The sequence below is a fragment of the Eumetopias jubatus genome, unplaced genomic scaffold (assembly GCF_037043125.1).
Source record: "Eumetopias jubatus isolate StellerSeaLion01/CBP00866 unplaced genomic scaffold, mEumJub1_p1.0 scaffold_8, whole genome shotgun sequence".
NCBI classification, from domain to species: domain Eukaryota; kingdom Metazoa; phylum Chordata; class Mammalia; order Carnivora; family Otariidae; genus Eumetopias; species Eumetopias jubatus.
The window spans coordinates 24750891-24768598 of NW_028274814.1; the positions used below are offsets into that span (position 1 = coordinate 24750891).

Here is a 17708-nt window from a genome sequence, read left to right on the forward strand (position 1 = left end):
GGTGGACGGGGGTGGGCACAGGGCTCAGGGCCAGGACCAGCCTGGAGAACGTGCCCCTCCCCTTGAGCCGAGCCAGAGACACACAGGTAAACACTGGCTCCTTCTCTTTCTGTGCAGAAGGTGGGATGAAGGTCGGGAGTCCCAGTCTGGGGTGAGGTGGCTCCTAGCACCTTCCTTTTACAGGTTCCAGACCCAGAGAGAAACGTAGACAGATGGCCACGCGGGGCTTAGGAGTCTCTCCCGCTTACCACGTACCTCCCACCCGGGCGGGGCCCCGTCCTCCTTGTCTGCTCTCCGTGTCGAGCTCCCATCGACCCCGAAAATGAGCGTGCCTCCCAGGAACCCAGCGCATCAGTTTCCCCACGTTTCCCCCCTTGCCCTGGACAGCAAGAGATTCTGCTTTGAGCTACAACAAAACAACATGAACAGCAGCCGGCGAGAATCTGCCTTCAGCTCATTCATTAAACATTTCCACCCACGATCGGATGGCGAAAGCACAGTGGCTTTGTGGTTTAGAAAATGAAATAACTGCAAACAGCAAACTGTCTACCTCGACCAAACATACTGAGGATGCGGGGGCCCCGCGGTCGCCCTCCTGCCCCAAACAAGCTCGGACGCCGTCTGTCACCAGCTCAAGGGAGCCCGTGAGGAGGCAGGATAATTAGCAATGACCCGAGCACCGTCATTATTGGCTAATCGCAACCCTGGGGCATTAACAAAACACCGAGCCTCTCTTCCCCCAGGGGCTCAATTACACCACAGGAACCACGCCTCTTATGTTAATTTATTCCCTCTGAGGGTCTTTGCGGGGCGGGAATAGAGGGAGGAGGGGAGGAGACTGTTTGTGTCAGAAGGTGGGGTGCAAAGGTGTTCTGATGTGACTACTCGATGGTCTGTAACAGGCATGTCCTTGCTCCCACAAACATCTGTCCCCCATCGCCTCACCTCCCAAGGACAGTGGACGATGCGGCTTCGGGCGACACGGGGCCAGCCTGGTCCCCCGGGGTCTCCGGGACATGCGCGAGAGGAACTCTCACGTCTAGAGGACTGGCCGAAGCAAGCCCCTTGTCTGGACCCTGACGGCCTCCGAGGCCTTATTAGAGGGCAGCAGACACAGCGGAAGGCGACCAAGTGGTGCAGGCACGGAAGGAGCCCACGGTCTTCTTTACTTTAATTTCTATTTCCACATGCTTGTTGGAGCTCTCACTAGCTGATACTCCGAAGAGAGACATTCGTCAGTTGTCAGCCAACCTGGGGACCTCCCCACCTTGCCTCGGTTCCAGTGTCCTCCCCAGTCCCATGAAGACAGACACTTAAGAAGGAAGGCGTCAGGGGCGCCTGGGTGGCTCAGGCGGTTAAGCGTCTGCCTTCGGCTCGGGTCGTGATCCCCGGGGTCCTGGGATCGAGCCCCGCGTGCATCGGGCTCCCTGCTTCTCCCTCTCCCACTCCCCCTGCTTGTGTTCCCTCTCTCGCTGTCTCTCTCTCCAACAAATAACTAAATAAAATCTTAAAAAAAAAAAAAAATAGAAAGAAGGAAGGCGTCACTTGGGGCCACAAGTGTGAAAAAGTCCCTTCATATAAACTCAGTGGGCACGGATCTAACAAGACCGGAGCCAAGAGAAAACTGGACCTGTTTTTCCCTTCCAGTGATGTTCTGCTTGAGGATTTACCAAAATACAAGTACACACATGCCCTCAGATGGCCCCAGATGTTTGTTTTTACAAATGGTGGTGAACACGAATTGAAAAAATTGTTGATTTCCTCACAAGGGGGAGAACACGTGAGTGGAAAAATCCAGAAGTGCGACTCCAGGTCCCCCGTTGTTCCTGCTTTTGCATGTTTTGAGGTGTGGCAGGACGGACTGTCATCACATCTGCCGTTCTCAGCCCGTGTTCCTTTGGCAAGTCATTTAACCCTGCAGCCTCCCGTGGGCTTCTCAGGATCACGAGCTAAGCACCCAGACAGGTGATCCTCAGGACTCCTTGTAACCGTAGAACGTGCTGATCTGACCAGCTCTGTGCTCCCGAGAGAAGGGGCAGGAAACGAGCCTCTGTGGGAAGCAGGTGCGTGTCGGCGGGTCACTGAAAACCTGTCTGAATCTGGGTTTGGAAGGCCCGGGTCCGGGGGGGGGGGGGCAGTTTGCCCAGAGGGACAAAGCACTCCTTTCTGGGAGGCAGATCTTCCTTTGGATGAGAGGCCAAGGTCGGCCAGGGCCACACGCTCGGCCACCAGCGTCCTTGAGCGGGGAGCGTGGGCCGCAGGTGTGCGTGTGCACGTGGGCGGGGTGGCGGCCCTTGGGAACGGCCGCCAGCTCGCCCAGGGCCTCAGTGCCCGACTACATGGCGGCCGCTGCAAGGACGTCCTGCCCCGTCATGGTTCCCTCCCGCTCTTGAATCCAGCAGTGCCATTTTACCTTCGGTAAGTACGGTGTGTTGATTCTATAACCTCAAGTCCAGTTTGAGGTGCTGTGGGAAGTTCATCGCCCACTTGTTCAGCTGAGCCCCAGAGCAGAGAGAAGGAAGGAATGGGTCCCCTCCCTGCATTTACATTCTAATGCTTTCAGAAGGGTGGGAAGACACTCATTTTTCCGAAGGCAAAAGGTTCAGTGGAAAATATCCCTGGATCTTCTTCTAGTTTTAACCTAGTTTCCTGTTGTCAACAGGAGAATTTTATATCATCCCCAAATAATGAAATACTCTTTCCTATAAGATACTTAAATGTTGTCCTTTAAAAAAAGCGACAGTGTGCGTTCTACATACATATTAACCTCAGTATTTCAGTAAAAGTGAACAATTCCATTTCACAACTGAGAAAGCTAAATAAAGATGAAATGACTTGCTCCAAATCAGTCTTTCAACTCTTGGTCAAGACGTCCACACACTCTAGAAAGAAAATGAAACTGTAACTCCTCTAGTACATTCTCCAGATTACCTATTTTTTTTAAACCTCTGCCCTGGGCATGAACTTTTTTGTCTCTAGCTCTGCCTATTGAAGTTCTTAACCTACATGTGACGGAAGTACCTCTCCGTTCTAAATTCCTTGCCCCCTCACCAATCCTGACCTCCGTGTGCCCATGTCTCCACGGGGAAGGACGTGTTCCCTCTCTCAAGGCTCCACCGCCCCTGTCCACGGCGCTGACTCGGGGTTCACGCCCCGTCGCGCACACGGTCATGCACACACAGTGCGGGGGGGAGCGAGGCAGGGCAGGGTCCGCCCTCCCAGCTGGTGACAGACCCCCCCCACGCACGGCCCCGGCGGCGTGGGACACCCATCGAGGAGGGTTTGACTCCATCCCCCGCCGAGCACCTTCCGACTCAGCCCATCCTCTCCCCTCGCGTTGGCCTCTCCCTGTTCTTTCATTCTGGCTCCTCTTTTAGCTTAGAAACATGTTCCAGTTTTCTTCATCATCATCTCGAGACGTCCTGACCCTGATGCTTTTATAGACTTTTTTTTTTTAATCACTGCATTTCACGACAATATCACACATCAGCATGTCATTCTCGCCTCCGGCCCCGCATTCCCCATGTCTCACTGCCTGCAGAGCTGTGACATCTACTCCACGACAGTGACCGGCCACGCAAGGGGGGGCCCAAGGGCCTGACCGTTGAATTCAAATGCCAATTCTGTGTGCTCACCTCTGTCACCTTCCTGCTTGAAGCTGCTCTGCCTGGTCCCCCGAGACCCCGCTCCCAGCACGTGGTTCCTCCCGTCCGTCCCACAGCCAGTCACCTGCCAGCATGGCGTACCCAGGCTCCTCCTCAGCTCTGTTCGGTGATTCTAACTCAATGGTGTCACCCACGCCCATGCTGAGGTCAGCCCATCTCACCTCCGTAGCTGGTTTTCAACCCACTCTTCTGACTCTGAGCTCCACGACCAACTCAAAGGCCAGATATCCAACCGCTTGGTGGGTGCATTTGCACGAAAGGCCTGTTCACAGGTGCTTCAGCTCAATCGAATTGCAAAATCGAATTGCAAAATCGAATCACCATGGGCTCGAACTTTCCCTTCTCCTGCCTCCCCTCTCTCTACTAACGAAAACACCGTGACGCGGGTCCCCCGCACCACACGCCTCTGTCCCCTTCAAGCCCTCCTCTCTGTCCCTCACCCACATCCAGTCAGTGCTCAAGTCCCATGGCACACTTCCTTGTGCTCAAAGTCCTTAGATGCCCTTCACCGCCCACCAGAGAAAGTTCTGGCTCCTTAGCCACAGCGTTCAGGGCCCTCCCTGGTCATCACTTCCCATACTTCTCACGCTTGTGAACAAGGAGAGGAGTTTCCATTTGCTGGCTAAGTCCTTCTTCTGTATTTTCTCACGTTTGACACATTTGCTAGAACTTCTATTCCTTCTTGACATCTCAAAATCCTGCCCAGTCCTAAAATTTGGGCTCAAGTGTCAGCGGTTCTATTGAAAACGTCCCCACCTCCTCAAGACAGAAGGTGTCCTGTCACTGATACCTTGTACCTTATCTGACTTCCTGCTTTTCAACTAGATTGATCTGGGTGGTGCATTTTGCTTATTTTTTTTTTTTTTTTGCATGTGGCTCCTGCATCTAGTTTATAGCAGTTCGTGGGATTAAACCATCTATGAACTAAAGGTTCCAACTTTGTTGCTTTCAAGTCTTAAAACATGGACCTTAGACCATAAACCTCTGGGAAGCTGTGACCGGCAACTTTTGGTGGCAAAAGTTGGTTGCCTTTCCCACTTGATATAAAATATAATTAAGCGATTAATACATGCTTTTTACCAGTGCTAACAGTGATAACCAGGCTGTATCAGACAGCAACACGGGTAGTTTACTGGGGAAGAGAATCTCTCTGTGTTGTACAGAAAATACACCTCTGAGCTTGTACACACATCAGCAAGGGATCTGATGTGGGTCTGCCGCACAACGGGGGAGACCGTGCAGAACGTTATTTACAATGAATCACTAACACTGGGCCAGCACAGAACCCCAGAGCTGCTCCAAGCAAACATACAAAGAATGAGAGCCAATATCTGAAAACATGAAAAGGTGTACCCCAAACAAGGCAGGACCAAAGCACTGAGTGGTAAGGGGGAGACAGTCCTAGGCACACACCCAGGACCCGTCTGCCCCCCGGGGTACAGGACAAGCAGGGCTCAGGGCACGGGTAGAATCGGCTTGCGTAAGTCCAAGTGTGGGCTCTGCAGAGAAGTGGTGATCCGTAAGTATCTCTACCCCCTCAGCCGGGAGGCTGTATGAAGCTTTAAATTAGTTCAGGACTGTCCGGAGACGGCAGTCTGCCCCACGTCAGGGGCACCTCACCAACTGCAACACCAGGATGCCTTAGGGAATTAGCTGCCTTTCTGCCGATGTGGCCCAATGGACTTCTCATTTTCTTGAGGCTAAGTGAAAGCGTCTGGGAATTCCGTACCAAAATGCCCAGCACACCCAGAGCCGAGCGACACTCCCCTGGTTGGGAGGCGTTTACATGTTTGTTTTGTTTTGTTTTTGTGTGTGTGTGTGTGTCTGTTTTTAAAGCCCAGAAGTAGGATGATCAATGCCAAATAAAGAAGCACTGACTGGACAGACAGACCGACCACTCCCAGTTACCTCTCCCCCACCCCCCGCCCCCAAATAGGTTTTGAATGCCTGAGAACTTTGGAAATCATTTGGTTTTTGTGAAATGCCTGTGTTGAGAAGCCACAGAGCAGAAGCTCACGTACACTTACTCTTTGGATTCCTACCACCTGCCACATCTACTCTAGGGGTGCACACCTTCTCAGGGCTCTTTGCTCTGGTAAAGGTGCAGAACAACAGGTGAAGCTTCCAGAGGAGGGAGAAAGCCGAAGAAGACTCCTCCCTTCCCCACTGAGTCTAATTCACAAAATTTTAATAGAACGTAAACAAAAGTGTTGGTTGCGGTTTTTTAAAGGGTGTCAACGTTATATTTTATATTTCAAGGCTCACCAAATCATTTGACTACAGTGGACATTTGGCTTTTTGAAAAACTAATGCTAGAATATAAACTACACGAGGGAGGGCGGGGATTTTTGTCTGCACGGTCCACTGAGATGGGTTTCAAACGCCTAGAACAGTCGTGGGCGCGGAGGAGGCGTTCCGCAAATGTGTGTGGAAGAGACGAAAAAATATACCCGGAAATTATGGTTACTATGGTGACATTTTATTTATGGAGCTTTTACATTATGTTCAACTCCATTAACGTCAATGAAAATCAAGTGAGCCCTGTAACGTCAGGAACAAGTTAACGCACGGAAACCTTCTAGAAAAGAAAATGTTGAGAGTTGCAGGAAGTGAGCAAAGGATGGGACTGTCCGTTCTTTTTCTGCAGCAAGAGGGTGTAAAGCTGTGAGATTCAACCCCACAAATCAATAGCGAATTTTAACGACCTTCCTGACTAAAACACTTAAAAAAAAGTGTAGCTAATGACGGGGAAAACTGACTGTTTCGAGACTTTTCTTTGGTAACAAGCAGTGAAAACAGATGAGTGTCAGGAGGAAGATGGGTGGGTCAGGGACGCCGGTGGAGGCTGAGGACAGTGTAAGTAGGAACGCCCCGGACCGATGACGGGGCTCCTGCTTCCGATGAGCAGCGTGGGCTGTGGAGGGCCACGTGGCCCGAGCGAGGCACACGTGCTTCAGGTTGCTGCTTGAGGGTGATCTCTCGGAAGCCCGCACTCAAGTAGATGGTTCTTGACAAAAGGAAATGCCTTTATTCGACTCTCATGCTTATATCATGACGTCAAGACGTTCTGAAAGCCAGTCTTCGTAAAATGATGAGAATAAAAAAAATGTTTTATGGGATTTTGTACTAACGGAAATTGGTATGGTTCGTCCTTCAGGAACCTGTCAGACCAGGGTTTTCATCTGGAAGGTGCGGCTCTTGTGGGATTACGCATGCACCGCGTCACGGGTCAAAGGTGGGTGTGGGGACCCCATCACGCGTCACCACGGCAGAGCCGGCTGCCCCCTTTAGAGATGGATGCGCTGTACTAGGCCGAACATACGCTTTAAAACACCTGCCTTACAACGTCGTCCCTTGGCTACGCGACTGAATTAAAAACCATCTGACGGTCTGTGATGCGCTGTTCCCAAAGCAGGGGGGATCACAAGTAAATAAACCATTCCTACTTGGAAAGAACTTACTATCTAGACAGTGAGAGAGAGCACATGTCCTCAACCAACCATCCTGCAGAAAAAGGACGTGACGTGTCCCAGCACAAGTATGAACAATGTACCTGGGTGGCCCAGAAGAGGAGATGGCATTTCTAGAAGCCTCTTCCCTGCCTGACACTGCAGCTTTCCCTTTCGTCTCCACATCCCACAAGGAACATCTAAGAGAGCTCAGGGTTAGAACTAGCGAAGTATTTATGCTAGAAATGTAATGTGGAAACACATAATTCTTCCTGGAAGGCTTCATGGTGGAGGGGCCATTTGCAATGATTCTTCAAAGTCTTCGAGTATTAAAAGCAATTTTTATCAATTCCTAGAAAACATTCTTTTCCTGCAGCTTAATTTACATAGCATAAACTATACTTTTTATGATGTGCCTTAAGAACACCAAACTGACACCCATAGATGAATCTTCCCAAGCACTGACGCTGCAGTAAATCAGGGATGTAGGAGATTTTCACAGGAGGAAACAGGAAAAGGCACATCCGGCCGAAAAGCCAGCAGAAATAAAGGCACAGAGGCCGACCGTGTGTTTGGGGAGGATGAAGACCGGCCTGGTTTAGCTGGAGAGGTGCTGGTGGGGGGCGGGGGGCGGGTGCCGGCAGGACAGTGGGGAGGAAGACCAGGGAGCACCCCGAATGCCACGCCAAGCGGCCTGTTTTACTCCAGGGCATGCCGACCCGCATGGAAAGTGTCGGACGGAGCCGTCTTGTTTTGCCAACAGTGGGCAAAACGGACTGAGGGCCAGAGCGGACGTGGGGGCCACTCTGACAGCACAAAGGGAAGACTAGAGCTTCGTCCATCCGGAGAGGGGAGAAAAGGATGTTCCAGAGAAGGAACCAGAACTGCCTGGATGCGTGGCGGAGGAGACGCGCAGCCCACCTGGAGGCCGGTCTGAAGTGGCCGAGGAGAGCTGAGATGAGCCGTGTCGTGGGGGCGCCGCTCTGTGGACCGAGTGACTCTCAGGCTTCCCGGGGCCGGGGGGATCCCTGGAGTGGCCTCGGGGGGACACGGCCTCTCCCAGGGCCCCCCGTGTGTCTGTCCCTCTCCCGGCTCATCACACTCCACCCGGTGCTCCTGTCCCCCGCGTGTGACGGCTGGGAGGCGGAGGCGCGGGGCCCAATCACATCCGTGACACGGGTTCCCGCGGGGCTCGCACGCAGGTACACATGTGGGGGACAAACGCCTCTGGCCACGCTGAGAGCCTCCGGGGTGACCGTGAGGATAACGCCTCACGCAGCTGCCCTGGTGACAGGGGTGTGTGACGCTGAAGGGAACCACTCACCGGTCCTTGGGCCCTGAGGACCCCAGGAAGTGAGGATCACAGGGAAACAACTCTAGGCTCCGGGAACCTTAAACAGCCCCCGAGGAGGGGCCGCCGTGTCCTCGGGACTGTACCTGTCCCCGCCTTCAAGGAGGCAGGCCACCTCTTGAAGACGGGGAGGAAAAAACATGGACTCGGATGTAAAGGGAGAACTATTTTGAAAAGCCAACGGTGGGAATGGAAAAAAAATCCTCCCTAACATTTTAAAATGCCTTATATACTATCAAAGGAAATTATCTATTATCCTGAAGTGTGCACTTGATTGAGTGTACTTGCAGAAGCATTTGGAGAATTTTAGAACATCTTAAAAAAAAATAGAAGGCGGTCAGTGGAATAACGGTGTACATGAACGCAATGTTATGTCTGAGACGGAAAATGCCAAAGACACGTGCCTGGGTGCTGATAGCAATGCTCCCTCTCTCAAGCTCTCAAAATCACCCGGCAAAAACAACAAATCCACGAGCGGGGGAGAAGACCAACATTACCATCTTTCTTTAAGACCTCACTGCACACCTTGTAGACAATTTCTTCTTTATACCAACACAGAGACACATTCCTCAAAAGCAGGTTCAAAATTTAGAGAAGAAATGACCCAAGAATTAATTAACTAAATAGGAGAATGAAGTAAACAAAGGAAAAATTATCATCAAAATAAAAGACAAGAAACACGATTAAATTAGGCTTCAAAAGACCCGTGAGAAACCCATAAAAGGCGTAATATGCATTTACCTGGTTTTTATTCTTTCATGATTTAATTTCTAATTTTATTCACTACCATCTGATAATTGCATGAAACACTTATGCTAACCATGGGCAATTTAAACTGTTTTAATTTTTATTTCAAGGCCATGGAGACAAAGGAACCTATTTATTGCCTAAGGGGATTTTTTTTTTTTTTAACAAAAATTAAAGCTTAATCTTTCATGTTTTAAAGCATGGACTGTTTAAAATAATTTATAATAATGCTGTAGGGAGACTGTGCCTGGGTATGCAAAACTGAAATGCTAAATTTACAATTATTAAAAAAAATTAATAGTTTGGGGGATTGACTTGTCCCTTTCAAGACGGGATTGGTCTGAAGTGTAGGGGACAGCTTTAAAAACAGGGTAAAGCCAAGGCCTGTGCGGGACCCCATGCGATGGGGCATCAGTGCATTTCACAGATGGACTAGGCTGCTAGTGGTACATGATGACAGGTCCTGTTTTTTATTATTTAAAAATAAATAATGGCATTAGCCTTGAGAACTACTTCATACACCTTTCATTTCATAGAAAATTGCTCTGATGAAGTGGGGGGTCATGAATTCTACCAGCCACATTTTCTGTGACTCGGAAAAAGTCCCTGGTGGAAATTAGAGAAGTAATTTACTTTCACTTAAATGCCAGATTTTTTTGGTTAACTTAAGAAAAATAATTGACATGTAGATTTAAAATTCTTGCTGCTGCTACAGGTCAGGATTCTAATGAGATACTTTCAGCTGTTAAGCAAAGCATTGCTCAGTAGAGAGGAGAAAAACCACTTTCAATGGCGCCCCAGCAGAACTTAGGGAAGGGCAAAATGCCTCTCTGAGAGCAAAGGTAAGGACACTTTGCTGTGGGGAGGAGGGAAACAGATCTCAGGACACATTTTCCCTTTCGTTAAGAGCTCAGGAAAAACCTGAAAATGGTCAAATGTGTTTAAAGTTCCTTAAACACACAGGCCATCTTCCTCCGCTGTCTGAGTACCCCCCACCGGAAAAAGGTTCCAGCGTCTTTGAGCTGCTGACCCTACTGGATGGAAAGCACGTGAATCCAGGGACATGGAGCCCCCCCCCCCCCCCCCGCTGCCCCCAGCACCTTGGCTTCCTTGCTGGTGAGTGATGGTGCCAGCGCCCTCCCACCTTCTCGCTTGCTTGCTCTGTCTTCACCTGAATGCTCCTTCCCTAGCGAAACAGGCGGCCTCCAGCTCCCTTCACTGTCCACCACGGTCGGTCTGGTGTGTCCTCACAGCACCGCCTGGCCTGGCATATATGGGGCGTGCTGACCTGCTTGTTGTCTGAGATCCCCGAACCAAGTGGAAGACTCCTGAGAACAGGGGGCACGTCTGCTCTGCTCCCTGCCCCCCCGGCCCCCCCGCACCCGGGCCAGGGCCGGACACCAGACAGCCCCTCATAGCTGGTATCTCTCAACTCTGCTGTCTACACTGACCAACTCATGTCCTGTGTGCACTGGACTTCTTAAACTGACAAGTCTTCTTTTAAAGAACGAAATGTTCAAATATTAGTTCTGATTCCCCAGAGCCAAGGCATATTCCAGCCCAAATATCACAATGGGAGAACATATCCTAATAAAGCCAAATGAACTCTCACAAGCAAACAACAGGCCATGTATCATTAGCCAAAATATCCACTTATGATAATGGTCCATCTCTGGAATGGCAGAACAATTTCTATGTCACTACAATACTCAATATATCAAAGTTAAAGACTTTTAGGGCTGATGGTCCAAACTGTAGGCTAAATGGCCCCTTGACATTTAAGGACAAATTTTCTTTTTTTCCCTACTTTATCACCAATAATTACCAATTATTTCCTACTTTATTCCCTTTATTATGATGTGGTCAGCTTCTGCTGCTTACTCTTGATAAAAGGAAGAGAAGATGAAGACCAAGGTTGGAAAAATTATAATTTACTTTTGCCAAATATGGCTAACATTGATTTGCCTTTTTTTAAAAAAAGCTACTAATCCTCTTTATTTTTATATAAGCAAATAAAAAGCAATCAGATTATAAATGACTTTTAATTTCTTTTCTCTCCAAGTAAAACAGAGTTAAAAACATCAGCTTCTGAAACAAATAATGCAATATATGTTAAGAAAAAAAAAAAAGACGACGACGACAGCAGGAGGGGAAGAATGAAGGGGGCTAAATCGGAGGGGGAGACGAACCATGAGAGACGATGGACTCTGAAAACCTGAGGGTTCTAGAGGGAGGGGTTGGAGGGATGGGTTAGCCTGGTGATGGGTATTAAAGAGGGCACGTTCTGCGTGGAGCACTGGGTGTTATGCACAAACAATGAATCATGGAACACTACATCAAAAACTAATGATGTAATGTATGGCGATTAACATAACAATAAAAAAATTTAAGGAAAAAACCCACCAGCTTCTGACTAAAGATACAATAAAATGTGTGTATGATACTTTGTGCTTTTTTAATGTAATCATTCCATAGTCCCCATAGGGGAGATAAACGTCCTTATTTAAGAAAATGCTTTTCAATCTGATTTATAAAAAAGGTAAATCAGCGAGGTCAAATGTTTAACTTGCTTTTAAGAAGTCACTACTATCTTTATAAAGGGGAATTTATGTCAGAGATGCCTATTTCTTTTTTTTTTAAGATTTTATTCATTTATTTGACAGACAGAGAAAGCGCATGCATAAGCAGGGGAAGCAGCAGAGGGGGAGGGGGAAGCAGGCTCCCTGCTGAGCACAGAGCCCAACACGGGATCGATCCCAGGACCCTGGGATCACGACCTGAGCCGAAGGCAGATGCTTAACCGACTGAGCCACCCAGGTGCCCTGAAAAATATCTATTTCTTAAACAGGGTCATTGGAGGATTTACTTAAGTAACAAGTTTATGTACTGCATTAGAGTTGTGACTTAATTTGCTGGGAAAAAACCCAAACAGCTGAAAGTTGGTATTTTGGAAATACCATCTACTTTGCCAAACAAGGCCCGCATATGGTAACGGTACATTTTGGAAGACATTTTAGAGAACCAAGTGAACACAGCTCTGTGCTGCTGCTGGGGAGGACAGGGCCGTGCACGATGAGTCCCCCCGGCCTCTCCTGAATGTCTCTGCGGCGTGTCTCTGCAGCCTGGACTCAGGGAAATGTGTGCCATACCCAGGGTTTCATCACCAAGCCACAGGCTTGGCTTCTGAGGGGGGCACAGGCTCCCCGGGCGGCCCCACTCCTTCCTGTGGTCAAAAGCCTTAAGAAAGCCGGCCTGCCATGTTTTTTGGGTTCTCCTGAAAGCGAGCCCCGCACTGGCCCACGGGAGTTTCTTCAACAGCCCGCTCGTGCGCTGGGCAGAGCCGGCAGAGGGCCGTGGGCTTTGCAGGGCTGGGAGGGAGCCCGGCCAGGGCCCGGCAGTCCTCCATGCACCCGGGGGCGGGGGGAGCCTCATCTATCAAGGCCTAGAAAATTGAGAGAGGAAGAAAAGCCAGCAAAACAGTTTTTAAGACACAAATCATGGTATCTAAGCAACCACATTATGTCTGGCTCGGATGAAAAGAAAAATGGCATCTGGTTTTGAATAAGGCGACAACATTTCCGAGGAGAAAGACTTTAAATTGCATCGCCCAGAAGGCGACCGGGAGCCAACAACAACGATGGTCCTCTCTAGACCGTGGGTTTTGAAAGCCAACGGGCAGGGGCAGGACGGAGCGGCTTGGAAAACAGGATGCCGGAATGACTAGCGATGCTGAGACGCGGCAGAGAGTTCCTGAATGGCTAAGGACCACGACAAAGAGAGCCGCACACACAGGAGGGAGAGAGGGAGGCCCTTCCTGGAGGCGCCCGCTGGAGCGCTGACCGGAGCGGGCGGGGGCCGGCCACCAGCTCGGTGGTGGAGTCCCTCCCAGAACACTCTCTTCCTTGTCTGCCTCGGAAAATCAAACGCACAGGCCTCGGCGCTCCGGGTCTTTAGGAAACTTCACACGGGTCCAGTCCCCCCACCCTCGACGCCCGCAGCCCGCGCTGGGCGCCGTCCTCCCCATGTCCCCAGAGGGAGGGCACCCCCTTACCGGGACTGGTGAGGGCTCCCAGGGCACTGCTCGTGGTGGACAGAGGGTTTGCATTGGTGGTGGTGGCTGAGGTCTGGGCCGCGGCCGCGGCGGCCGCCAGCGTTGCCAGGTTCTGTAACTGCAGAGCATTCATGCCTGTGGAGGGAAGAGAAACGCCACCTTAGCAAGAGGCCCGCTTGGCCGGGCTCCAAACATGAGGGCAGCCGGCGAGAGCAGGGGCCCCGGGCAGCAGGCCCTGCGAGGGCACGCTCTGCCCAGCTGCCTTGGTGACTCGGGCGCCCCCGTGCTTCCCAGCGGAGCCACCTACTGCATGCCCGGCTGCCTGTCCGCACCCAGGATGCGTCCCCGACCGCCCCCTCCCAGGGCTGTGGAGATCATTGGGAAAGACGAGGAAGATTCTGTGTGCGCCCTGGCCACGCAGCTGTCCGGAAACCGTGAGCCGGGGGCTGGGTGGCTGCAGGACGGGCCGCCGGGGAAGCCCACTGCTGGCACCGAGAAGGTTAAAAGCTCCTGCTCTGAACTTGAATTGCTGTGGCTTCCTGGTGCTGCTGCTTTACCAGCTGTGGAACTTGGGGCGAATGGCTTCCTCTGGTTTCCTGCTTAGTGAGTGGCACTATTCCCTGCTGCTCACCCCCAAGGGCAGGTGCAGCTTAAATGAGATGAAGAACGCAAACCGCTTAGCACTGTGATGGGCACAGCGTCAACACCCGTGTTAGCGACTCTTATGGATGTCCTCTCTCCACACCTACTGTAAATGTGAACCCGAAAATGTGACCATGATAGGAACTCACAAAACATCTGAGGAATAAAAAAAGGAAGGAATAAAAACAGCAATGCTATTTTTATCTGTAAAGTGCCTGTATTTGCATTTTCGTGTTTTAAAGAAGGACCGCCTTTAACCAGAATCGATCTCTGGCTAGTGAAAATGGAGCAAAGAACAGCAAAGAGAAGTGAAACTTTGCAAGAACACGAGGGTGGGGGATCAGCTGAGCTCTGGGGGTGTCACCTGTCACGGGGAGGCTGCCTGGCCTGGGGGGGGGCTCGGGGGTGGTGCCCGCATCGCCTCCCCACCTCTGTTTCGCAACCCAAGGCTCTCTGAACATTCAGTCTTTGTCCGTGATTCTCTCTGCACAGTTCTCTCCCTGCACAGAGGAATTTTATACAGAAAGATACTAGTGTTAAGTAATCCGCTTAATTTTATTTTCTTCTCATGTCTCAGATCCAGGTACTTAATAAATGCCTACTGAGAAAATTTAATCTGCTTTAGAGAGGCTGGCCACCAGATCACGGCTTCCTTCCGTGTTGGGGGTGGTGGTGGATGGAAGGGTGAGAGAATGTTCTAGCAACATACCTGTGAAAGCCCCTAGCCACGGGCATGGAGCCCTCCACCTGAGCACGACTGGGAGCACAGCTGCTAGGCTCACTGACCCTGCTCCTCCAGCCTGGCTTAGTCACAGGTCACTTCTACTCAGCAGAGAGCTCCTGATATTTTTGCTGCAAAACGGCTCCTCATTTTGCTCAAAACGACACTCTGTCTTCTTCCAGGAGACATCCAGCCTTCTTGGCTTAGGGGGTAAGCCAAACACCTGTTTTTCAAAACCCACTTAGGGCCTGGGGATGCTTCAAAGCAGGACACAAGTTTTTGTGGAATCCTGCTAACCTCTGCAAGGAAAGTGCAGACTTCCACCAACCCTGTTTTCTCCAGTTAATGCAACTGGAGTGAGGAACCAGTTCCCAACCCCGGCCCCCCACATTTCTGCTTCTCTTGATGCAGAGGCGTCCCTTCCTTCACCCTGTCCTGTGTGGCCAGGGCCTGGGCTGCACAGCTTTTCTCTGTTAGCGACTAAGAGCCACGATTTCCTAGAGGCCATGCCTCGACAGGGGCGCCCATGGTGCTGAGAAGTAGAGCAGGTGCCAGGCAGGCTTCTCATGCTTCACACGCGCTCCCTTCCTTAGTGTTCGTAACAAACCCGTGGGACCAAGTCACTCGTGGCCCTCTCCACACCACAGGCAGAGAAGACAGAGCCCGGAGAGGTCCAACCCTGGGGAAGCAGAGCCTCTCACAGCGAGCCCGGCCTCTCCCTGCCACCGAGGCCTCCCCCCGAGTGCTCCTTCTGGCCTTCTGGTTCCACTGCGGCTCTTCTTCCCTCCTCTTCCTCAGGGCGCTTGCTCTCCACTTACTTCACTCAATTCTGCACCCTGAAATTTAGGGGGCATGGGGTGCAGGAGAGAAGGGGTGGTGAGCACAAGGCTTCCGAAGGAAACGTGCCCAGGGCACTCGCAGTCCACGTTAACCAGGTCTTCCCACTGGCCACCGCGGCCCAGCGCACGTCCGACGGCGGGCACAGGGGGAAGCCGCAGGGGGACGGCCGAGCCCGGCACCACCAGGCCTCAGTCCCGCTTGCCGGCCGCCCCGGATCTGATGCGCAGCCTTCTCAGCGCTCCCTGCTTGGTTCGGGGCTCGGGTCCCCAGGAGCAAGGCCCGGGTGTGTGGTCTCCAGCGGGAGCTGAGAACGGAGTCAGCCAGGAACCGGGCCACACCTGTGTCCTGCATCTGGTTCTCTAAATCACAGAATCGATCCTTTAATTTCTTTTTTTTTTAAAGATTTTTATTTATTTGAGAGAGAGAGAATGAGAGATAGAGAGCACAAGAGGGAAGAGGGTCAGAGGGAGAAGCAGACTCCCTGCTGAGCAGGGAGCCCGACGTGGGACTCGATCCCGGGACTCCAGGATCATGACCTGAGCCGAAGGCAGTCGCCTAACCAACTGAGCCACCCTGGCGCCCTCGATCCTTTAATTTCTTAATGTGATTTCCTTTTCCACCCATTACCAGAATCCCCAACATCACAGATCACCGGTTCCAGATTCCTCGGGGGACAAATAGGCCGTGACCTCCTTCTGGTGAGGACCGAGCATGTTGCAGGGCTGTGTCCCTCCTGCGCGGTCCTCAGCTTTACTCAGGGTTCTTAACCGCCGTCCCCCAAGGGGAGGCCGGGCGGCTGAAATCACGTGAGAAGCGTGTGTAGCATGGGCACCACGTTCCTGGTGAGAGAGCCTCGAGGTGAAGCAGCTCCCACCTACCAAGGGGCATGAGTCCTGGCAGAAAATCATCGAGCTGGAGGCCTGGGCTCGGGCAGCAGCTGTGCCTGGGGTGGAGTGGGGGGTCCGAGGAAACCTGGGCTCGGAACGGACTGTGCGGAGGAAGGGAACCGAGGACAGAAACAGCTCTAGCTCCTGTTCTGAAGACGGATGCACAAACAAGACCGTGCAGGGAAGCCAGACGAGCCAGGGCCTCTCCCAGAACTTCCAGGCTGAGGCTGAACCCCAGGGGCACGCACACTGAGCTGGGACCCAGGAGCCTAAGACAGCGGGTCAGCCCCCTCTGCAGGGCTCACTGTGGGCTGGCCACGGGGCAACAAGGCTACCACTCCCTGCGGCGTGGCCTTCTGTCCAGGCCGACGGAGGCCCAAGGCTGGTCCTCTAGTGTGTCCCTGCGGGAAAACAGCCTCCCATGGGGGGGTGAGGGCCTTCTAAATGCTGCTGGCCCATCACCCTGGTCACAGGGCCAGTCCTGGGGTACGCCGAGCCCCCGACAAGTTCCCCTGGGGCACAGGGATCTGGACCCTTCCCTGCCAACAGCACACGAGCCTGGTGGCGGATGCTCGGCTCTTCCTGCCCCCTGCTGTGCTCCCGCAGCCAGTGTGGACATCACACATACTATCGGTCCTATTGAGGGAAGGGCCTTGGGGGCCCATGCTGCTTCCAGAAAAGCCGCCTGCCCCGGGTAGGGACAGCAGCCCCGTAGCTACGCACGTGAGGCCCTCGATCCTCTCCCTCTTCAACCACACCGGACCGTCTGTGGCAACTCTGGTTCTCCGACGTCAAGCATTTGCACACTCAACCACACTGGCCTCCTCTGGGCCCGGCCAACACTGGTGGGGCTCTCTGCATCCCCATTTCGGTTCTTTCCTGTTGTTCTCTTGTGTCTTTGGGGTGTGTGAGCCACCCTGTTCCTTCCTCGCTCAGCTCCCTTCATGGACCCTCCGGGTCATGTGCCCACCGGTCACCCTCTCCGTCACCCCCACACAGCGATCTGGAGGGGGCGCCAGACGGAGCGGCCTGGCCAGGGAGCTGGGCCCCAAGCCTGGGGAAAGGCGGTCTCCCAAGAAAAGCAACCGCTTTTAACCTCACCAAGCACTCTGCTCCGAGGGGCATCACAAAAACCAGGGGCAACAATCTGGGTGACTAGAAATACAAAACATTTAAATACATTTTATGAAATCCTACAGCGTGCCAAGACCAAGATGGTAAAAAAAAAAAAAAAAAAATTGGGAAATATAGGCATTCAACTTTTCATTCATTACTTGGGAAAAGAAAAATCCTTCTCCAGACGAAGAAATGATGTACAAAACAGATGTGCAATATGCCTACTTGAAATTTAAGAT

At 51.9% G+C, this 17708-nt stretch overlaps 1 protein-coding gene across 8 annotated transcripts in view; it reads right to left on the reverse strand.

The window, feature by feature from the left end:
- The window catches only part of CELF2 (CUGBP Elav-like family member 2), a 292606-nt gene that overhangs the window by 29283 nt on the left and 245615 nt on the right, over positions 1-17708 (reverse strand). For all 8 annotated transcript variants that reach the window (XM_028114650.2, XM_028114649.2, XM_028114646.2 and 5 more), the window contains exon 9: positions 13264-13398. In XM_028114650.2, coding sequence (XP_027970451.1) covers positions 13264-13398 — 135 coding nt within the window. The remainder of the gene's footprint in view (positions 1-13263; positions 13399-17708) is intronic.